The sequence below is a fragment of the Vicugna pacos genome, chromosome 12, assembly GCF_048564905.1.
Source record: "Vicugna pacos chromosome 12, VicPac4, whole genome shotgun sequence".
NCBI classification, from domain to species: Eukaryota; Metazoa; Chordata; class Mammalia; order Artiodactyla; family Camelidae; genus Vicugna; species Vicugna pacos.
Window position 1 is genome coordinate 5,723,627 of NC_132998.1, and position 14,205 is coordinate 5,737,831.

Consider the following 14,205-nt stretch of genomic DNA (forward strand, 5'->3'; position numbering starts at 1 on the left):
GTACTTTACCTGACAGCCCTAAACAGCCCTAGCTTGAGAAGATTACTTAACTTTTTCATTCCTAACATGACTAAGCCTTTACTAAATTTTACTTCTTGTTACTGTTTTGAAGCCCTGTCTGTGCCACAGCATGCCTAGTTGTGTTGTTTCTATCTAGTCACTTAATTTCTGGGAGTCCAAATTTATTCCTCTGAAAAACAGGAATTATAAAAGCTCTTTCACAGACGTGACTTAAAAATGAAAGAAAAGGGGTGTGAAATCACGGTCCCCGCCCAAGCCCGGTGGACCAAGACTACACATCCCACAATCCCAGACGGCGTTTCCCCGCCATTACCTCATTCCCTAGCCTCGTTCTCGCCAATCCCTGCCTCTCCAGGGGTGTGGCAGCGGGCTGTTCTCGCGACTTTTGCTTTTCCCTTCTCTTGTACTACTTCTGTCGCGAGACTTCCTGCTCCTCCGCCTCCTCCGCCGCTCCCTTTGCGGCCGCCTTAGCCCGGGACCCGGACCCAGCCTCTCCCCTACCCGAACACCGGCCCCGGCTCCACCGAGGCCCCGGTTCCCCCACCCCGCCTCGCCGCCGCCATGGCGGACCCCAAATACGCCGACCTTCCCGGCATTGTGAGTACAAGGCCGGCCCCGGCTCCCCAGGACCGCGCCCCCGACCTCCTAAGGACCCCCGACAGACGCCAACCCGTGACCCTTCCCGCCTGCAACCCCTCCTCCGCCCCAGGGCCTACCGCCGCTCGCTCCCCCACGGGTCGCGGCACCTCCCGACTCCTCCGACCTGGCTGGGCCGGGCCGTGGGATGGCCTACAAGGCCCCTTTCCGGCACTCGCCGGTTTCTCGGCCCAGAAGTCTTCCCTGGGCGCTTACCACTGTGCCCGAAGGTTTCTACCATCTGTATCAACACCACCCGTGTCTCCCCAAATCTTCCCATAAGCCCTCCATCCCCACCCCAGGCACACATACCAGGCCATTTGGTGATGGCCTTCACGCTGCCAAAAGTGAAGAGGTTACCGTGGCAGACCCTTCTTGTGCCAGACGGAGAACTGTCCCCTGGGGAACCTCCTCCCCAACCCCCGCACATGCTGGCATGTATCCACCCTTTCTTTGTGCTGTCCGGCCTGCATTCCTGCATTCTCGGGGTGGGGGTTGGAATAGGACCTTGGATATTAAGGTCCTGAGTCACTCTCAACCCTTGGGCCAGGGTAGTGGTGTACAGGGCCTAATCCGAAGATGGCTCCTCTCCTACTTCTGACATAATGATTGCCGAGGACCCGCTCCTTTTCAGATTCAGGGTAACATTACTTCCACTCACCATTTACCATGAGGTCCCAGTTGTCCCCATTGTCATCCCCACCCCTCTGAGACATGGGAACTGATGCAGTTCACTGGGCAGGTGGAAGAGAAGGGGCAGAATCCTGGCGTCACAGCCTGCCTCCTCTGTTAACTTGTTCAGATGGAGAGGGAGGGGAGGTCAGGGCTATTGGATGCTGGGTAGTGAGGTTGGGTGGTCACTGCTTCTACCTGCAGGCCAGAAACGAGCCAGATGTTTATGAAACCAGCGACCTGCCTGAGGATGATCAAGCGGAGTTTGATGCGGTAAGACTATGTGCTGCCTCAGGACTCCTCTGAACAGTGATCTCTCTCCCCCAGACAGGCCCTTTTCTGGCAAGCCACAGCAATAAGCGGGTATGCCAACCCAGCCCGGGTGGTAGGTATGTTGGAGGGCTTGCCAATGAACAGTGCCAGAAAGGAGAGTCAGGTCAGTGGAATTACATCTAAAAGACCTGATACTTGGGCAATCTGAATAAAATTGAAATAGCTCAAAATAGGTTGGGGCTAGTGACTTAGTTAGGCCCCTAGGTGCTAGTCCATCATAATGAATCATGAAGTCTGAGCACTTATAAACTGCTTGAGGTTAAGACCCAGGCCTTCTGTTTCATAAAATGCAGCACTCAATACGTGTTCATTAGTATCCTGCCAAGAGCTTGACTTTGAAGTATAGAGGAGTACTCTCTTATGTGATTATACAGTATCCACTGGCAAGGGGGAGGAAAATGAATGGGAGATTTTAGAAAGACAGGGGGCCTGGTCAGAGCAAAACAACTTTGAGGAGGAACATAAATCTTTCATATCAACACAGGAGAGGCCCTGGTAGCATTTTCAGATCCAAGGAGAACTCTGAAGAGGAAGGAATTAGCTACGGACACATTTTAACTAAGAGAAACCACTTAGCATTGTTTATTGAACGTGTTCATTCTGTGTTAATTTTTGTGAATGCCAAGGAAGAAATGTCCTTGCCCTCAAAAACTCCCCAGACTAATGGGAGAGTTAAGATACACACAGGTAACATGGAAGAAAAAATTGAATGAATGAAATCAACATAGTTAAAAACTCTGTATGTGAGTGCCAAGGAGAGCAAAGGTCTATTAGCATGTCTTAGAGGATGTGTTTTAGGTTCTGTTATTTTTAAGGGGAGCTGGGCTAGGGTCACACTGATGGTGTGAGATCTCAATAAAGTTGTGACTAAAAGTCAGGGGGAACAGGCTCAGTACATGTGTCTGTAAGTCCTGTGGCTATGTCTGTGGGGCTGGTTAGTTCTGGAGAATGCTGGTTGCTGGCTTAAAATGTATGGCTTGGCGTACTCACTTATTCCTTATTTGATTTCCCCCATGTGGAAGTAGTTCCTACTTGGTGGGGAACACCTTCCCTGTCCCCTCTCTCAGTGGTGTGTTCCTTGTGGCTTCTGTACTTGCTGGCATGTCAGTTTGTCCTGCAAGCTTGAGTATCTGGAGATAATGCAGATGTTGTTGTTGCTCAAGGACCGAGATGTGCACCTGTCACTCTAAGAGGTATCTTATTAGGAAGCTGTCTCTGACCTCGAATGCCGAGTACTCCATTCTGCTACCACCGTTCAGGGACTATTCAACTCTGGCCTGGGCCTCTGCCCATAAAATATCGAGCCTTCATGGTGAGATAATGAGTGGAACTTTGTCCCTCTATTGCTGACTATGATACAGATAGGTAGTATCAAGGCAGTCCCCTTTCCAAACCAAAAATACGTTGTAACTTTCCTTTTGAAGTTACTGGGCTGTCTCTTTTGGGGGGGGGAGGTGCTGTCTCTTAAATAAAAAGAGCAGGACACCCATTCCAGGCATGGGAGAACCTGAATGTACAGCCCTGATTGGCTGCTTCTCCCTGCTGAGCTTGAGCAGCCTATTTTATCAGCATCTCGTAGGGTGGCTGGATGGGGAGAGGATCCCATTAGTATTCATTTCCTGTGGCGTATTGCCCAGGATGCTGGTGTAGAAGTGTCTGGGAACTGGATGGTAAATACTGGAGGAGTGAGTTGCCTCCATCACCTAAGGCTCAGCTAAATGACTCTCCATCACTAGGGAAGAGTGGGGAGTGGGGACGCCTTCAGCTGCTTCAGGAGCCCCAGCTGGGGTGGGGGGAGGCCTGAGATGCTCCCTGATGTCAGCTAATGTCTCTGGCCCCTGCACGTCCCTCTGGGCCTTAGGAGGGCAGCTTTCGGGAAGTCAGCTGAGTAATGGTTCTGCTGCTCTTAATACTGACGTAAATGTGCAATTTGAGGAGCAGTGGGTTGTGCCTAGATAATCCAGAAACCTCATTCCCGTGAGGCCTGGGTTCTCGCTAGCAGCCCATCCCCTTCTCACCTACCCTTCCAAGACCTAGTCCAGGTGACAGTGCACATCACCGCTATTGTGGCTGCACCGTGAGGTTTCAGTCACCTTCTTAACTCCTGGCAACAGCATGCTCTGCCTTAGTCTCCAGATTATTTCAACTTTAATTTCATTGGTTCTAAAATAGGTAATATATGCACAGTAGGACAAAAAGTGTCTCTTCCCACCCCTGCCTGCCACTGCTCAGTTCTCTTCCCTGGAGACAACCAGTGTGAGCAGCTTCTTATGGAACCTTTTGGGGCGGTCTCCAGATGTTTTGTTTAAAGAAATAGTCAAGGGGTGTTGACCCTCACTGTCTTTTCACCTCCTTCCTCTGATTGCTTCACTGTGGAAGGAATCAGGCTGCTGAAGGAAATAATGTCCTCCGGTAGCTCCTGAAGACTGTAATTGCTAGTTTAACGTAAACATAAAAGTGTGTGATTCCCATGGTGGGGAGGATGGAGGAGGAAAATAGTTGAAGGTTTTATTTTTGGTAAAGATGATCCTAGTTTTCCTGTTATCCCATTAAGACAGTTTTAGCAGGAAGTAAGGTATTCTGAAGTGAATGGGCCCGAAAACTGCACAAGCTTTTTGAGCCCTTTCCTCCTCAATCTGTGAGGATCCCCTCTCTGTATTTCAGACACTTCTGGGGTGATTGGGGTGATGGGCTTGTTGGAAACTTTTCTTAAAATGTCTTGTCAGGAAAGCTAATTTCCAGTTGGGATTCTCTCCCCGCTGGGCCCACAGCCTGCGTTTGGGTCTGTGAGGCATTCTGCTCGTGGCTTTGAATTGCTGGAGCAAGGGGAATGTATTTATAAAATCTTCTAGAAACCAGATATAGTTTCTCCCCTTGTGCCATAACTATCCCCGATGCCATGTGAAAAGGGGAAAAAGGACCTAGCCGTAGATCGGTGGGGCTCTGGCAGAGGCTTCCATTTGCCAAAGGGTGGATAAGGCTGGAACTCCACCAGCCTGAGGTGAGCAACAGTAGGTTTCCTTCCTTACGGTTTGGGTTATCACAGAGTATGCTTGATTGTGTTCATTGACTGTTGGCGCACTTGAACTTACCTGAGTTTTTCCTAATGCTTCCCCCATCCTCCCTCCTCACCACCTTGCCTGGACACTAGTTTGCACAAGTAAGACCATTCAATGCTTCTTCTCTGCATGTTTTCTTCATCTGCCATCTCGCATGCAATGCTCTGTCTCTGTGCTATTGTTGAAGCTAAGATTTTAAATTCTAATACATCCCTAGCTGGGTCACTAAGAGGCCCGCTGATCTCATGGTTAAAGATCATCAATCAAGGTTTAGAAGCACAACTATGATTTCATGAATCACTGTCTCTTCCCCTTGTGAGGTCTGCAGAATAAAACTGTCCAATGGAGGATGGGACAGAAACATGGAGGCTAGGAATGCTTTTGGACATGAGGCATTTAAGAGGTGGAGTTAGAAGGGGGTTGCCTTTCTCCTCCTCAGACTGAAATGGAGTTAAAAAGAATGACTTTTAGCCACTCCAGACAAGGTGGAGAACAAAGAGGGTAGCAGTGGCCCTCACTTCTTAGCTGTATGTGGATTACCCCTGGAGAAAACCTCATTTTAGTATTCCCCTATGTTAAACCTTTAGAGAAAGGTAAATAAGATAGGAAGGGGTGTTACATGCATTTTTAGGGTACTAACTTGGGTTCTTTGTGCTTTCACAAGTCTTTCTGTTTCTGTACCCCTCCTTTAGAAATGGTTGGACGGTCAGCACTGTGTCGGTCCATCCTGGACAGTTTTGTTCTGCAGCACTATCCATCTTCCTAGTCATCATGGTTCTGAAGTCCCCCTGGCTGCGGTGTTGGCGTAGAGCCTGAGCAGGCTCAGAGCGGCAGTGACCTCTTCCCCTGTCTGATCTAGAACCTCGGGTCTGGCCCTCTGAGGCACAGCCACTTAGCCAGACAGCCCTGGGGATTCTGGGAGGTTATTTGCGAGAGGGCCTAGGAGTCATGTTGTGGGTAAACTGGTACCTGGGATCAAGGTACTTAGAATTTTGTAATCAGCTTGGCTGGGTGTACCAGGTTCCCATGGTGACTGTGACCACTCCAGGTTATAGGAGTTACCCCTAAAATCTCATCATTTCCCAGCCCACCCAAAGACAGACCTGAAGGTGGTACATACTATTTACAAACTAATGTACCACTTTCCTTTATAAAACAACTTTCTGGCCTCCCCCATTCTGCTTGTTCCTCATGATTTGAACTTGAACTTATGGCCTATTGTCCTCTTTTTCCTTGAGTTTCTCCCAAGCTGATTTTAGCTTGGTGGGGCAAGTAAGAGAAAGATCTAGTGTGTGTGCCTCCCCTTGTGTGTTTGCATGTGTGCACCTGTGTGTGCTGACACCCACTCCGCAGAGACAGCCCAGCCCAGACCACAGGACCTGGATCCACCTCTACCCTGAGCTGAAAGAGAAATCTTGGCTGGGCTGGACCCTGGCATGAGACAGGGAATGGAGAAGTTGAGGTTCAGATATATCTAGCTGAAATCTCTGGGGCAGGATGCAGTTGTCTTTATCCCCTCATGTGTTTTCATATACATGTAACCATCCTTGACTCCCCACACTTCTGTCTCCCCATCGGTAGAGCCCCTGGAGAAGCAGTGCCTCCAGCTGGATCTCCCCCCCTGGCAGTTCTTTACCAGTCTTGCCTGGAAGTAGAGCCTTATCTGGGCAGCTTGGACTAAAATAGGGCCTCTTTGAAATATTCTCACCTTTCCCCTTTGTCCACCCTCCAACCCCTGTGAACCTTGTGAACAGAGGGTTGAAGAAACGTGTTTTGCACGTGGCTGGTAGCTGTGAATCTTGGTGTCTCTAGACTCTGTGCTAGCACATCATGGCAGAATTGCTCTGGATCCCTCAGAGCTGCAGGGCGAGTTACCAGCCACCCAGGATGGATACAGACACACCAGACTACCTGAGGGACTAGGATTTGCCCTGCCTCTCCTCTGGCAGCAGAGCATGAGAATGGGGCTGCAGTGAGGTACTTCATAGTTCCTTAAACTCACCATCTGTACCTGACATACACTGTTCTGTTTAACCTAAAGGCATATCAAGCTACCCGCATGAGCCTCCTCATTGTGACTGATTCTGGCATCCAAATGCCTAATTCTTCAAAACTAGAGAAACCAAGAGACAGGAAGACTTGAGCCATGAACTCCCTGCCTTGAGAATCATGGACCCTCAATCAGCTACAGGTCCTCGGGATCTCCTTCCACAGCCTCTGCTCCACATTCTGCCATTTCTAAGCTTCCCCTCCACCTCAGCCTCTCTTCCCCACTTTGCTCTGCCATGCCACTAGCTTGCAGCATCTAACTACTAGTTCTCAGATGATCCTGAACTGCTGCTGTTACCGGCAAAGCTTCATGACATCCTCACCGCCAGAGAGGAAAGGGTCCCAAGCTCTTCTTTCTCTTGGGGTATGTGGTGACCCCAGCTGAAATTCCTTGGCCCCCAAATTTTGCTAGGCTCCCCCTGGGCCCTGTGGTGCAGTGTGTTTGAAGACTGTCATGTAGTGCATGTGACAATTTGCTAATAACAATTTTGTCTTTTTTTTCCCTCCCTCACCCCCATTTCCCCACTCCCTTTCCTTTTAACTCTTTTGATTTTCTCACCTCTGGGGAAACCACAAGGAGCTGGTAAGAAGCCTGACCTTTCATCTGCTTTTTAACGGGTTGTGCTATGAAGGACAGTTGTCTCTCTGTCCTTTTGTCTTAACTAAATCTTTCATCCCTCTCTTCAGCCCCACCCCCAGCTGACAACCCTTTCCCATCTCACGAATTACTATAATGACACTGCCTCCGACCCATGCCCCCAGATCTCCGAGACCCTGGCGGAGTAGGTGCCACCGGCGGACTAAAGTGTGCTGTCCACCTGAGTCTCTGGGGCCACACCCTTGGGCAGACTGGGAGGATGCCAGCATTGGCAGCCCTTCTGACCCGGGACACGCTCCTACAGCAGCAGTAGTGAGACGCAAGCGCTGTCCATCCCTGCGCTGCCGTCCAGAACCGCTGAAACTCACCTGTGTGTTGACCCTTTGTTCCTTCACACCTTTTTCCTGTTTAGGAAAGTCGATAAGAAAGTCTATTCTCATCTGCATAGTGCCTGGGCCGTAATAACGGCATGACAAATGGTAGCTATGATTAAATTCTTTCCGTGATCTGTAGACTGTGCCTTTCAAAGAGGATTTTTCCCCCTACTTCATTGGCCTTGATCAGGCACTCATACGGAGGAGTAGCATATTCTTGAGGGTGGACCTGAGATAAGGTGGTGGTCTTCCCTGAGCATGCGTCCTTCTCAGACACTTTGTAGAGGCCAGAGGCCACAATTATTTGGCCAGTGGGGATGCTGGCCATAACATTTCAGAGAAGATTAAAGAGAGATTAATTTGGGATTCAGCTGTTTCTTCCCCTAGGCACTCCCATATGGGACATTGAACCCTTTTATTTTCCCTTAATCTTGAGCTCTTGCCCCTCTGTCCGGCACTTCCCTGAAGAAGAAATAAAGATCAGAGTTGATATTTTGTCCTAACCCCTCCTCCTCCCTTATTTGTGAAGCTGCCACTCGCACCGATTCTTTCTGTAATAGTGGACCAGAGATGAAGGACAGAGCTTGTGTCTGCTGCTTTTTATCCATGATGTCTGTCCATCATCCTCCCCCACCCCAACCCCTGATGCCCATGCGCAGAGATTCTCAGTCCTGGCTACACAGCAGAATGGTGTGCCTGGGTGTCTTTTACACTGGCCTGCCCGGCCCTACTCCAGAACAGTTGAATCAGAATCTGTAGAGGTGAGCCCAGGCCTCCCCACCCCCCCACCCCACCCCCTTTTCTGAGTGATTTTATCGTGCAGCCAGGGTTGAGAACCATTGTTCTAGTTAAAGGAAAGAAGGTTCACTTTGCCTTCCTGCTGCAGAAGGTGGAGATGTCAACCCCAACAGAAAAGGATTCCTGGGTCTCCTTCCACTTCCTTCAGTAACACAGTGAGACCTGCAGGACTGCTGACAATTGAAGGAGAGACATGCAGTCTGGAGGGCTTGGTGTTGGTACAGTTACTAGTATCTGGACAGCCAATAGATTAAGGAGAGAACTTCTCTACCTCAATTTCTAGGGTGAAGTCTCTTTCACATTCTTGACTGTGTCCCCTGTTTATGGAAGAGCTTCAGTGCTTGAGAAACAGCAGAGGGGCTCGGGAGAAGAGGCAGGTACTGCAGCTTCCCTTTGAGAAGATGCTGGGCTGTCTCCATTTCAGGACTTACACATCGTCATTGCCCATGGGTGCTCTTGGCAAACAGACACAGCTTATGTTTGTTGCTTCTAAGATGTCCCTTAAAAAATAAGTCTTTGCCTCTTCTCTTTAGCTTCTCTTTAGCTGGCCTCATAGCAGCTTGGAAACAGGCTTCTGGTCAGGCCCTCTGCCAGCCTTCTTTTTGTTAAGAGCTGGTGTCTCCCCTTCAGCAGCATATTAAAGTCCTAATATTTGCCCTCGGAGTTGTTAGCTTGATTGTCTGCCATCCCTCCTCTCTCCCTCCAGCAAAGATAAGAGGTTAGCTTGAAAATGGACTTCCTCAGCAGCAAGGAAACTTACTTTTGGTGCAGGGAGGTTAAAAGAGGTCAGGCTGGTTTCTTGCCCCGAGTGCATGGTGTGTGCCAGATAACTGGGAGGGCCCAGTTGGATGGGGGAGGGGGAGAGGGAGGGGAGGCTTATGTACAGAATGGGTGGGGAGGTCATGCTGCCTCTGTTCCCAGTTGAATCAGGGTGTTAATATTTATACAACTGAGACTCCGAATTTACCAGGAAGCTTCCGTTTCCTAGGTTGAGCCTAGGTCGGCAGCTCAGAATGGAGCCACCCTTGGGAAAGTAGGGCCCAGTCTCCTAATGGTTTGGGGACTTTGAGGGGTTGGGGAAGTTCTAGGGTGGGACTGAGTCTGCCCGGGCCTGAACTACCTCTTCCTGCAGGAGGAGCTGACAAGCACAAGTGTGGAGCACATCATTGTCAATCCCAATGCTGCCTATGACAAGTTCAAAGACAAGAGAGTGGGAACAAAGGGACTTGGTGAGACTGGGTTGGAAATTTGGTGGGGGAAGCCTGTCCTCAGGCGTTAGTGACTTCTACTCCGCGGAAAGCTCTCTTGTGGAAGCCCTCACACTCATCTGAGACTATGACTGCCCTGGGCCTAGATCAAGTCCTCAATTCCATCTTCTTTTCTTGGCAGATTTCTCAGATCGAATTGGAAAAACCAAGAGAACAGGATATGAATCTGGAGAATATGAGATGGTTTGTTGTGTGTGTTTGTTAATGGAAGTGGTGCAGTGATCCTAGCCAGTGGGCATTTAGGAGAGAGATTGAGGGATACAGTTGAGATTCCACGTTTCTCTCTGGTTGGGGGTCCCGCGGAGCCCAGCAGGATGCAGTTGAGGGTGCTTTGTCCCCTTGCTGTTTGCTCTGGAGAGTCTCCAGGCCTCCAGCTATCTCTGGTTCTTCTGTGCTAGGGTGTTGTAGATTCTGAGTTGGATATGATACCCTTACAACTTAGGCTTGGGGTTTGGATAAATTCTTGAGGTTCCCTGTACTGGGAGGTGTAACGTCACCATCTGTGCTTGCTCTCTAGCTTGGAGAGGGTCTGGGAGTGAAGGAGACACCCCAGCAGAAGTATCAGAGACTACTACATGAGGTCCAAGAGCTGACAACTGAAGTTGAGAAAATCAAGGTAACTGTAAACTCTCTTCTCCCCTCTCTGCTATGACTTACATGGAGGAAGACCTCTCGGCAGGAAGAGAAAGACTCCCTAAGGTCCTGGATAAGGGGGCTGAAGTTTCCAGAGTTTAGGAATGTATATGAATTTACATTCAGCGCTGTAGATAGATAAGACCATCCCAGTGACTTCCAGCCACAGCTGCCTTTAAGGGTCTTAATCTATTTTTTTTCTTTGATTTGCTCTTGCCATCCCTCCCTGTCTGTTTCTCTTCACACCAGACGACAGTGAAGGAGTCAGCCACTGAGGAGAAGCTGGCCCCTGTGGTGCTGGCTAAGCAGCTGGCAGCCCTGAAGCAGCAGCTTGTTGCTTCCCATCTGGAGAAGCTGCTGGGACCAGATGCTGCAATCAACCTTACTGACCCCGATGGAGCTCTGGCTAAGTGGGTGCCAGACTTTGTTGGGAAGTCACTGCTGATTGGGGTGTAGAGGGGCTCAGCCAGGTACTGACAGGGGTACTAAGGGGAGAGGTGGCCTAGCTGTTCCTTAATGCTGACCGTGCGGCAGAAATGAGAATGACTGGGCTGACCCACATCCTTCAAGTCGTGATATTATTACTGGTTTTCTGACCCAGGCGTCTACTGCTGCAGCTGGAAGCGACAAAGAACAGCCGAGGGGCTGGTTCAGGGGGAAGGACCACCAGCGGGACCCCCCCAGATAGCAGCCTTGTCACTTACGAACTACATTCTCGGCCTGAGCAGGACAAGTTCTCTCAAACTGCCAAAGTAAGTGTGTACTTCGGTTGAGGGGTCAAGGGAGTTGTGACTCTGGACTTTACTGCCTCCCTCCAAGGGATCAGATCTGGGGAGAGGGTGCTGGGAGTGCTTCTGCTTCCTCTTGATGTTTCATTCTCCGTGTTGCCCTCACCATCTACTTTCAGTTAAGATTTTAAGATTGTGACTAGGGTGGTGTTCCAGGGAAAGAAGTCCCTTGGCAGAGTGGCAGGGAAGAGGGAGGGAATGGCAAGCAGACAAGCAAGAGCAGGATCTTACCTCTTAACCACGGTAGCAGGGAGGTGGATGGCAAACCTCCCCTCCCCCCTCCTCCTCCAGGTGGCAGAACTTGAGAAGCGCCTAACAGAGCTGGAAGCAACTGTACGCTGTGATCAGGATGCTCAGGTCAGGTGCTCTCCTATACTTAGTCTGACCCTCACATCCTGAACCCTGAGGTCCACAGCTTTCCACAGAATCCTGGGAATCAGGAAAGGGCTCCAGTTATAAGATCAGCCAGTGGTTGCCCGCTAGAACCAGAAAGGATAGGAGAAAGTGGTAATCACGTGGAGGTATAAGAACCACTGACTTCTTTCCTCCTCTTCCCTATCAGAATCCCCTTTCTGCAGGTTTGCAGGGAGCCTGCCTTATGGTGAGTGTGAAAGGAACTAGAGTGGATTACAGAGGGGATGCTGGGATAGGGCTTGCCTAGAGAATTGTTTTGGGGTCTGTAGCTATTTATTAATTACTTCCAGTGGAATATGGGTGGGCGGGGGGCTCTTCTAGTCTGATTCTTTCCTCTTCATGAAGCTTGTCCCAACCCCTGCCCCCAGGAGACTGTAGAGCTCTTGCAGGCAAAGGTGAGCGCCCTTGACCTTGCAGTTTTGGACCAAGTGGAGGCTCGGCTACAGGTATTAAGTGGAGGGCAAATTGGGTTACAGGTAGCTTGGGACTTAGGAAGCCCTGGGTACCCTTATAGTCAACCTTAAAATCTGTACTTTCAGAGTGTCCTGGGGAAGGTGAATGAGATTGCCAAGCATAAAGCTTCTGTAGAGGATGCAGACACACAAAGCAAGGTCAGAAAGATACCTTTCCCCCATCTTCATACCTCTCGTGCTCCCTCGTGTACTCTCAAGTCTTCCTGGGGGTAAGAGCAAAGCCGTGAGAGCACTGAATCCTCAGGTCCCTGTCTTCATAAGCTCTTACCAGCTGAGAAAAGGCAGTGCTTCCTTCTTGCCCCACAGAGTTGACCTCGCCTCACGCTAGTGAAGTGGTCAGTGTGCACTTACTGAAGGCTGGCCGCTGTCCTGTCCCTGCAGGTGCACCAGCTGTATGAAGTCATACAGCGCTGGAGCCCCATCGCCTCCACCCTTCCTGAGCTGGTGCAGAGACTTGTGACCATCAAGCAGCTGCATGAACAAGGTGGGAGGCCAGCTGCCGGGGGTGATAAGAGGAATTGGAAAGTGGGCAATTTTTGTTCCCTTTTCTCTGGTCTTGGAGTCTTAACTCCACACGTACCGTTCTGACCTTCTTTTGTAGCTATGCAGTTCGGTCAGCTTCTGACACACTTGGATACCACACAGCAGATGATTGCTTGTTCCCTCAAGGACAACGCCACCCTCTTGACCCAGGTGTGTGCACCTTTATTGGTCTGCTACCTCCCTTCCCCGGCTCTACCCATAGGGTTCTGCCTTAGCCCATTTGGTGGCACGGTGGTGTGGCGGGGGCTTGGTTTGAGTCTCCATACTGCTTATCAATGGTTGTGGGACCCTTGGCAACTTAAACTTATGAGCCTCCATCTTACCATCTGGAAAATTATACATACCTCAGAGTAATAGGGAGTAGGTGAAATAATGAATTGTTAGGAATTCAGTAAATCTGTTTTTCCTATAACACCTATCCTTTCCCTCGATAGTCTCAGCTTAGCTTTACCCTCCCTGAGTCCTCATCCAGATGCTCCTGAGCCCAGCACACTGGAAGGAACTAGCACATTGAGACCAGGAGTCAGGCTCCAACCTGGTTCCGGCACTTCCCTTCTGATGCTGGGCAGTGGGCCTTGCCTCTTCCTTCATTCTCTTAATGCCCAGCAGAGTGAGTCCCTGGTTTCTGTTGGAGGCGCTGTTTTCAGTGCTGGCAGAAGCACTGAAGTTGAGAGTCTAGCACCCGCAAGATAAATTAAAGTGTTGGTATAATATGTTCTTCCTCCAGAGCAGTTTTCTAAAATTTTGAACCACTGAAAGCCTCATTTCAACAAAATCTTATTTGGCCCTCATTACATGTAAAAAAGAACTGTTCTGGTTAAAGTCAGCATGGGAATTCTTAAGAGTCCTGTCTGCTTGGCAGGCCCTGAGCCAGGTCCACGGTAATCCAAGGCAGCCTGCAAACTGGTGTGATAACCTTCCCACTCGGGCCCAGCAGCTATGTTTCCTTTTCTCTTTTGTCTTCTCTAAGAGAATTTCTTCAGGTTCTCACTCAGCTAAGCTCCTGAACCTAACAAAGAATGAAACAGCTCTGTCACTTCACAGGTGCAGACAACGATGCGCGAAAACCTGTCCACAGTTGAGGGGAATTTTGCCAACATTGATAAACGGATGAAGAAGCTGGGAAAGTGAGCACCTTTGGGAGGTGGAGAACAGGGGTAACCTGTACCCCTTTAAACTCCGTTAACACCTGACACAGGGTTTCCCCTTAATCATAACTCTTGCAACCCCATCCCATTTGACACTGGGGGCAAGGGGATCTTCTTGCATGTGGGGCTTACTCCCCTCCTCTGAAGAGTAGAGTGGTAGCTGGGGGGTGTTAGATGGTCTCCCCTCAGGCCACAGAGATGAGGACGTGGGTCCAGCCACATGCCAGCTCCTGTCCAGTACTGCTTTGCCTGGTGTGGGGAAGGACTGGGTCGTGTCCTCCAGCACAATTTCTGTGGCTGACTGTAATAATGTACAACTGTTTCTGACCATTAAATGCTGTTGTACTCTGCGCGGCCTCTGCTGTTTCCTGGGGAAGAGGCAGCACTGAGAGACAGAC

The 14,205-nt window shown here is 50.0% G+C and overlaps 1 protein-coding gene across 3 annotated transcripts; it reads left to right on the forward strand.

Moving 5' to 3' along the window:
- The first annotated feature begins 406 nt into the window (after positions 1-406).
- Positions 407-14,157, forward strand: DCTN2 (dynactin subunit 2). Of its 3 annotated transcripts, XM_006217950.2 has the most exons (14): positions 407-618; positions 1,534-1,602; positions 9,673-9,769; positions 9,930-9,991; positions 10,326-10,424; positions 10,691-10,851; positions 11,043-11,193; positions 11,521-11,586; positions 11,792-11,830; positions 12,012-12,089; positions 12,183-12,254; positions 12,498-12,600; positions 12,718-12,809; positions 13,704-14,157. In XM_006217950.2, exons 1-14 carry the CDS (start codon positions 583-585, stop codon positions 13,788-13,790), a joined length of 1,212 nt encoding a protein of 403 aa, XP_006218012.1. In that variant the 5' UTR covers positions 407-582; the 3' UTR covers positions 13,791-14,157. The 3 variants fall into 3 exon arrangements, with proteins under 3 accessions (XP_006218012.1, XP_072828636.1, XP_072828635.1); XM_072972534.1 differs by lacking the exon at positions 11,792-11,830 and having other exon boundaries at positions 434-618; XM_072972535.1 differs by lacking the exons at positions 12,498-12,600; positions 12,718-12,809; positions 13,704-14,157 and adding an exon at positions 12,423-12,459 and having other exon boundaries at positions 427-618; positions 12,183-12,325.
- The last annotated feature ends 48 nt before the right edge of the window (positions 14,158-14,205 follow it).

Excerpts from the sequence above, each read along its gene's own strand:
- DCTN2 (XM_006217950.2), top strand. The coding sequence starts at position 583 with ATGGCGGACCCCAAATACGCCGACCTTCCCGGCATT. Across the intron at positions 9,992-10,325 it reads AATCTGGAGAATATGAGATG|CTTGGAGAGGGTCTGGGAGT; the intron begins GTTTGTTGTGTG and ends CTTGCTCTCTAG. Across the intron at positions 11,831-12,011 it reads TGCAGGGAGCCTGCCTTATG|GAGACTGTAGAGCTCTTGCA; the intron begins GTGAGTGTGAAA and ends CCCTGCCCCCAG.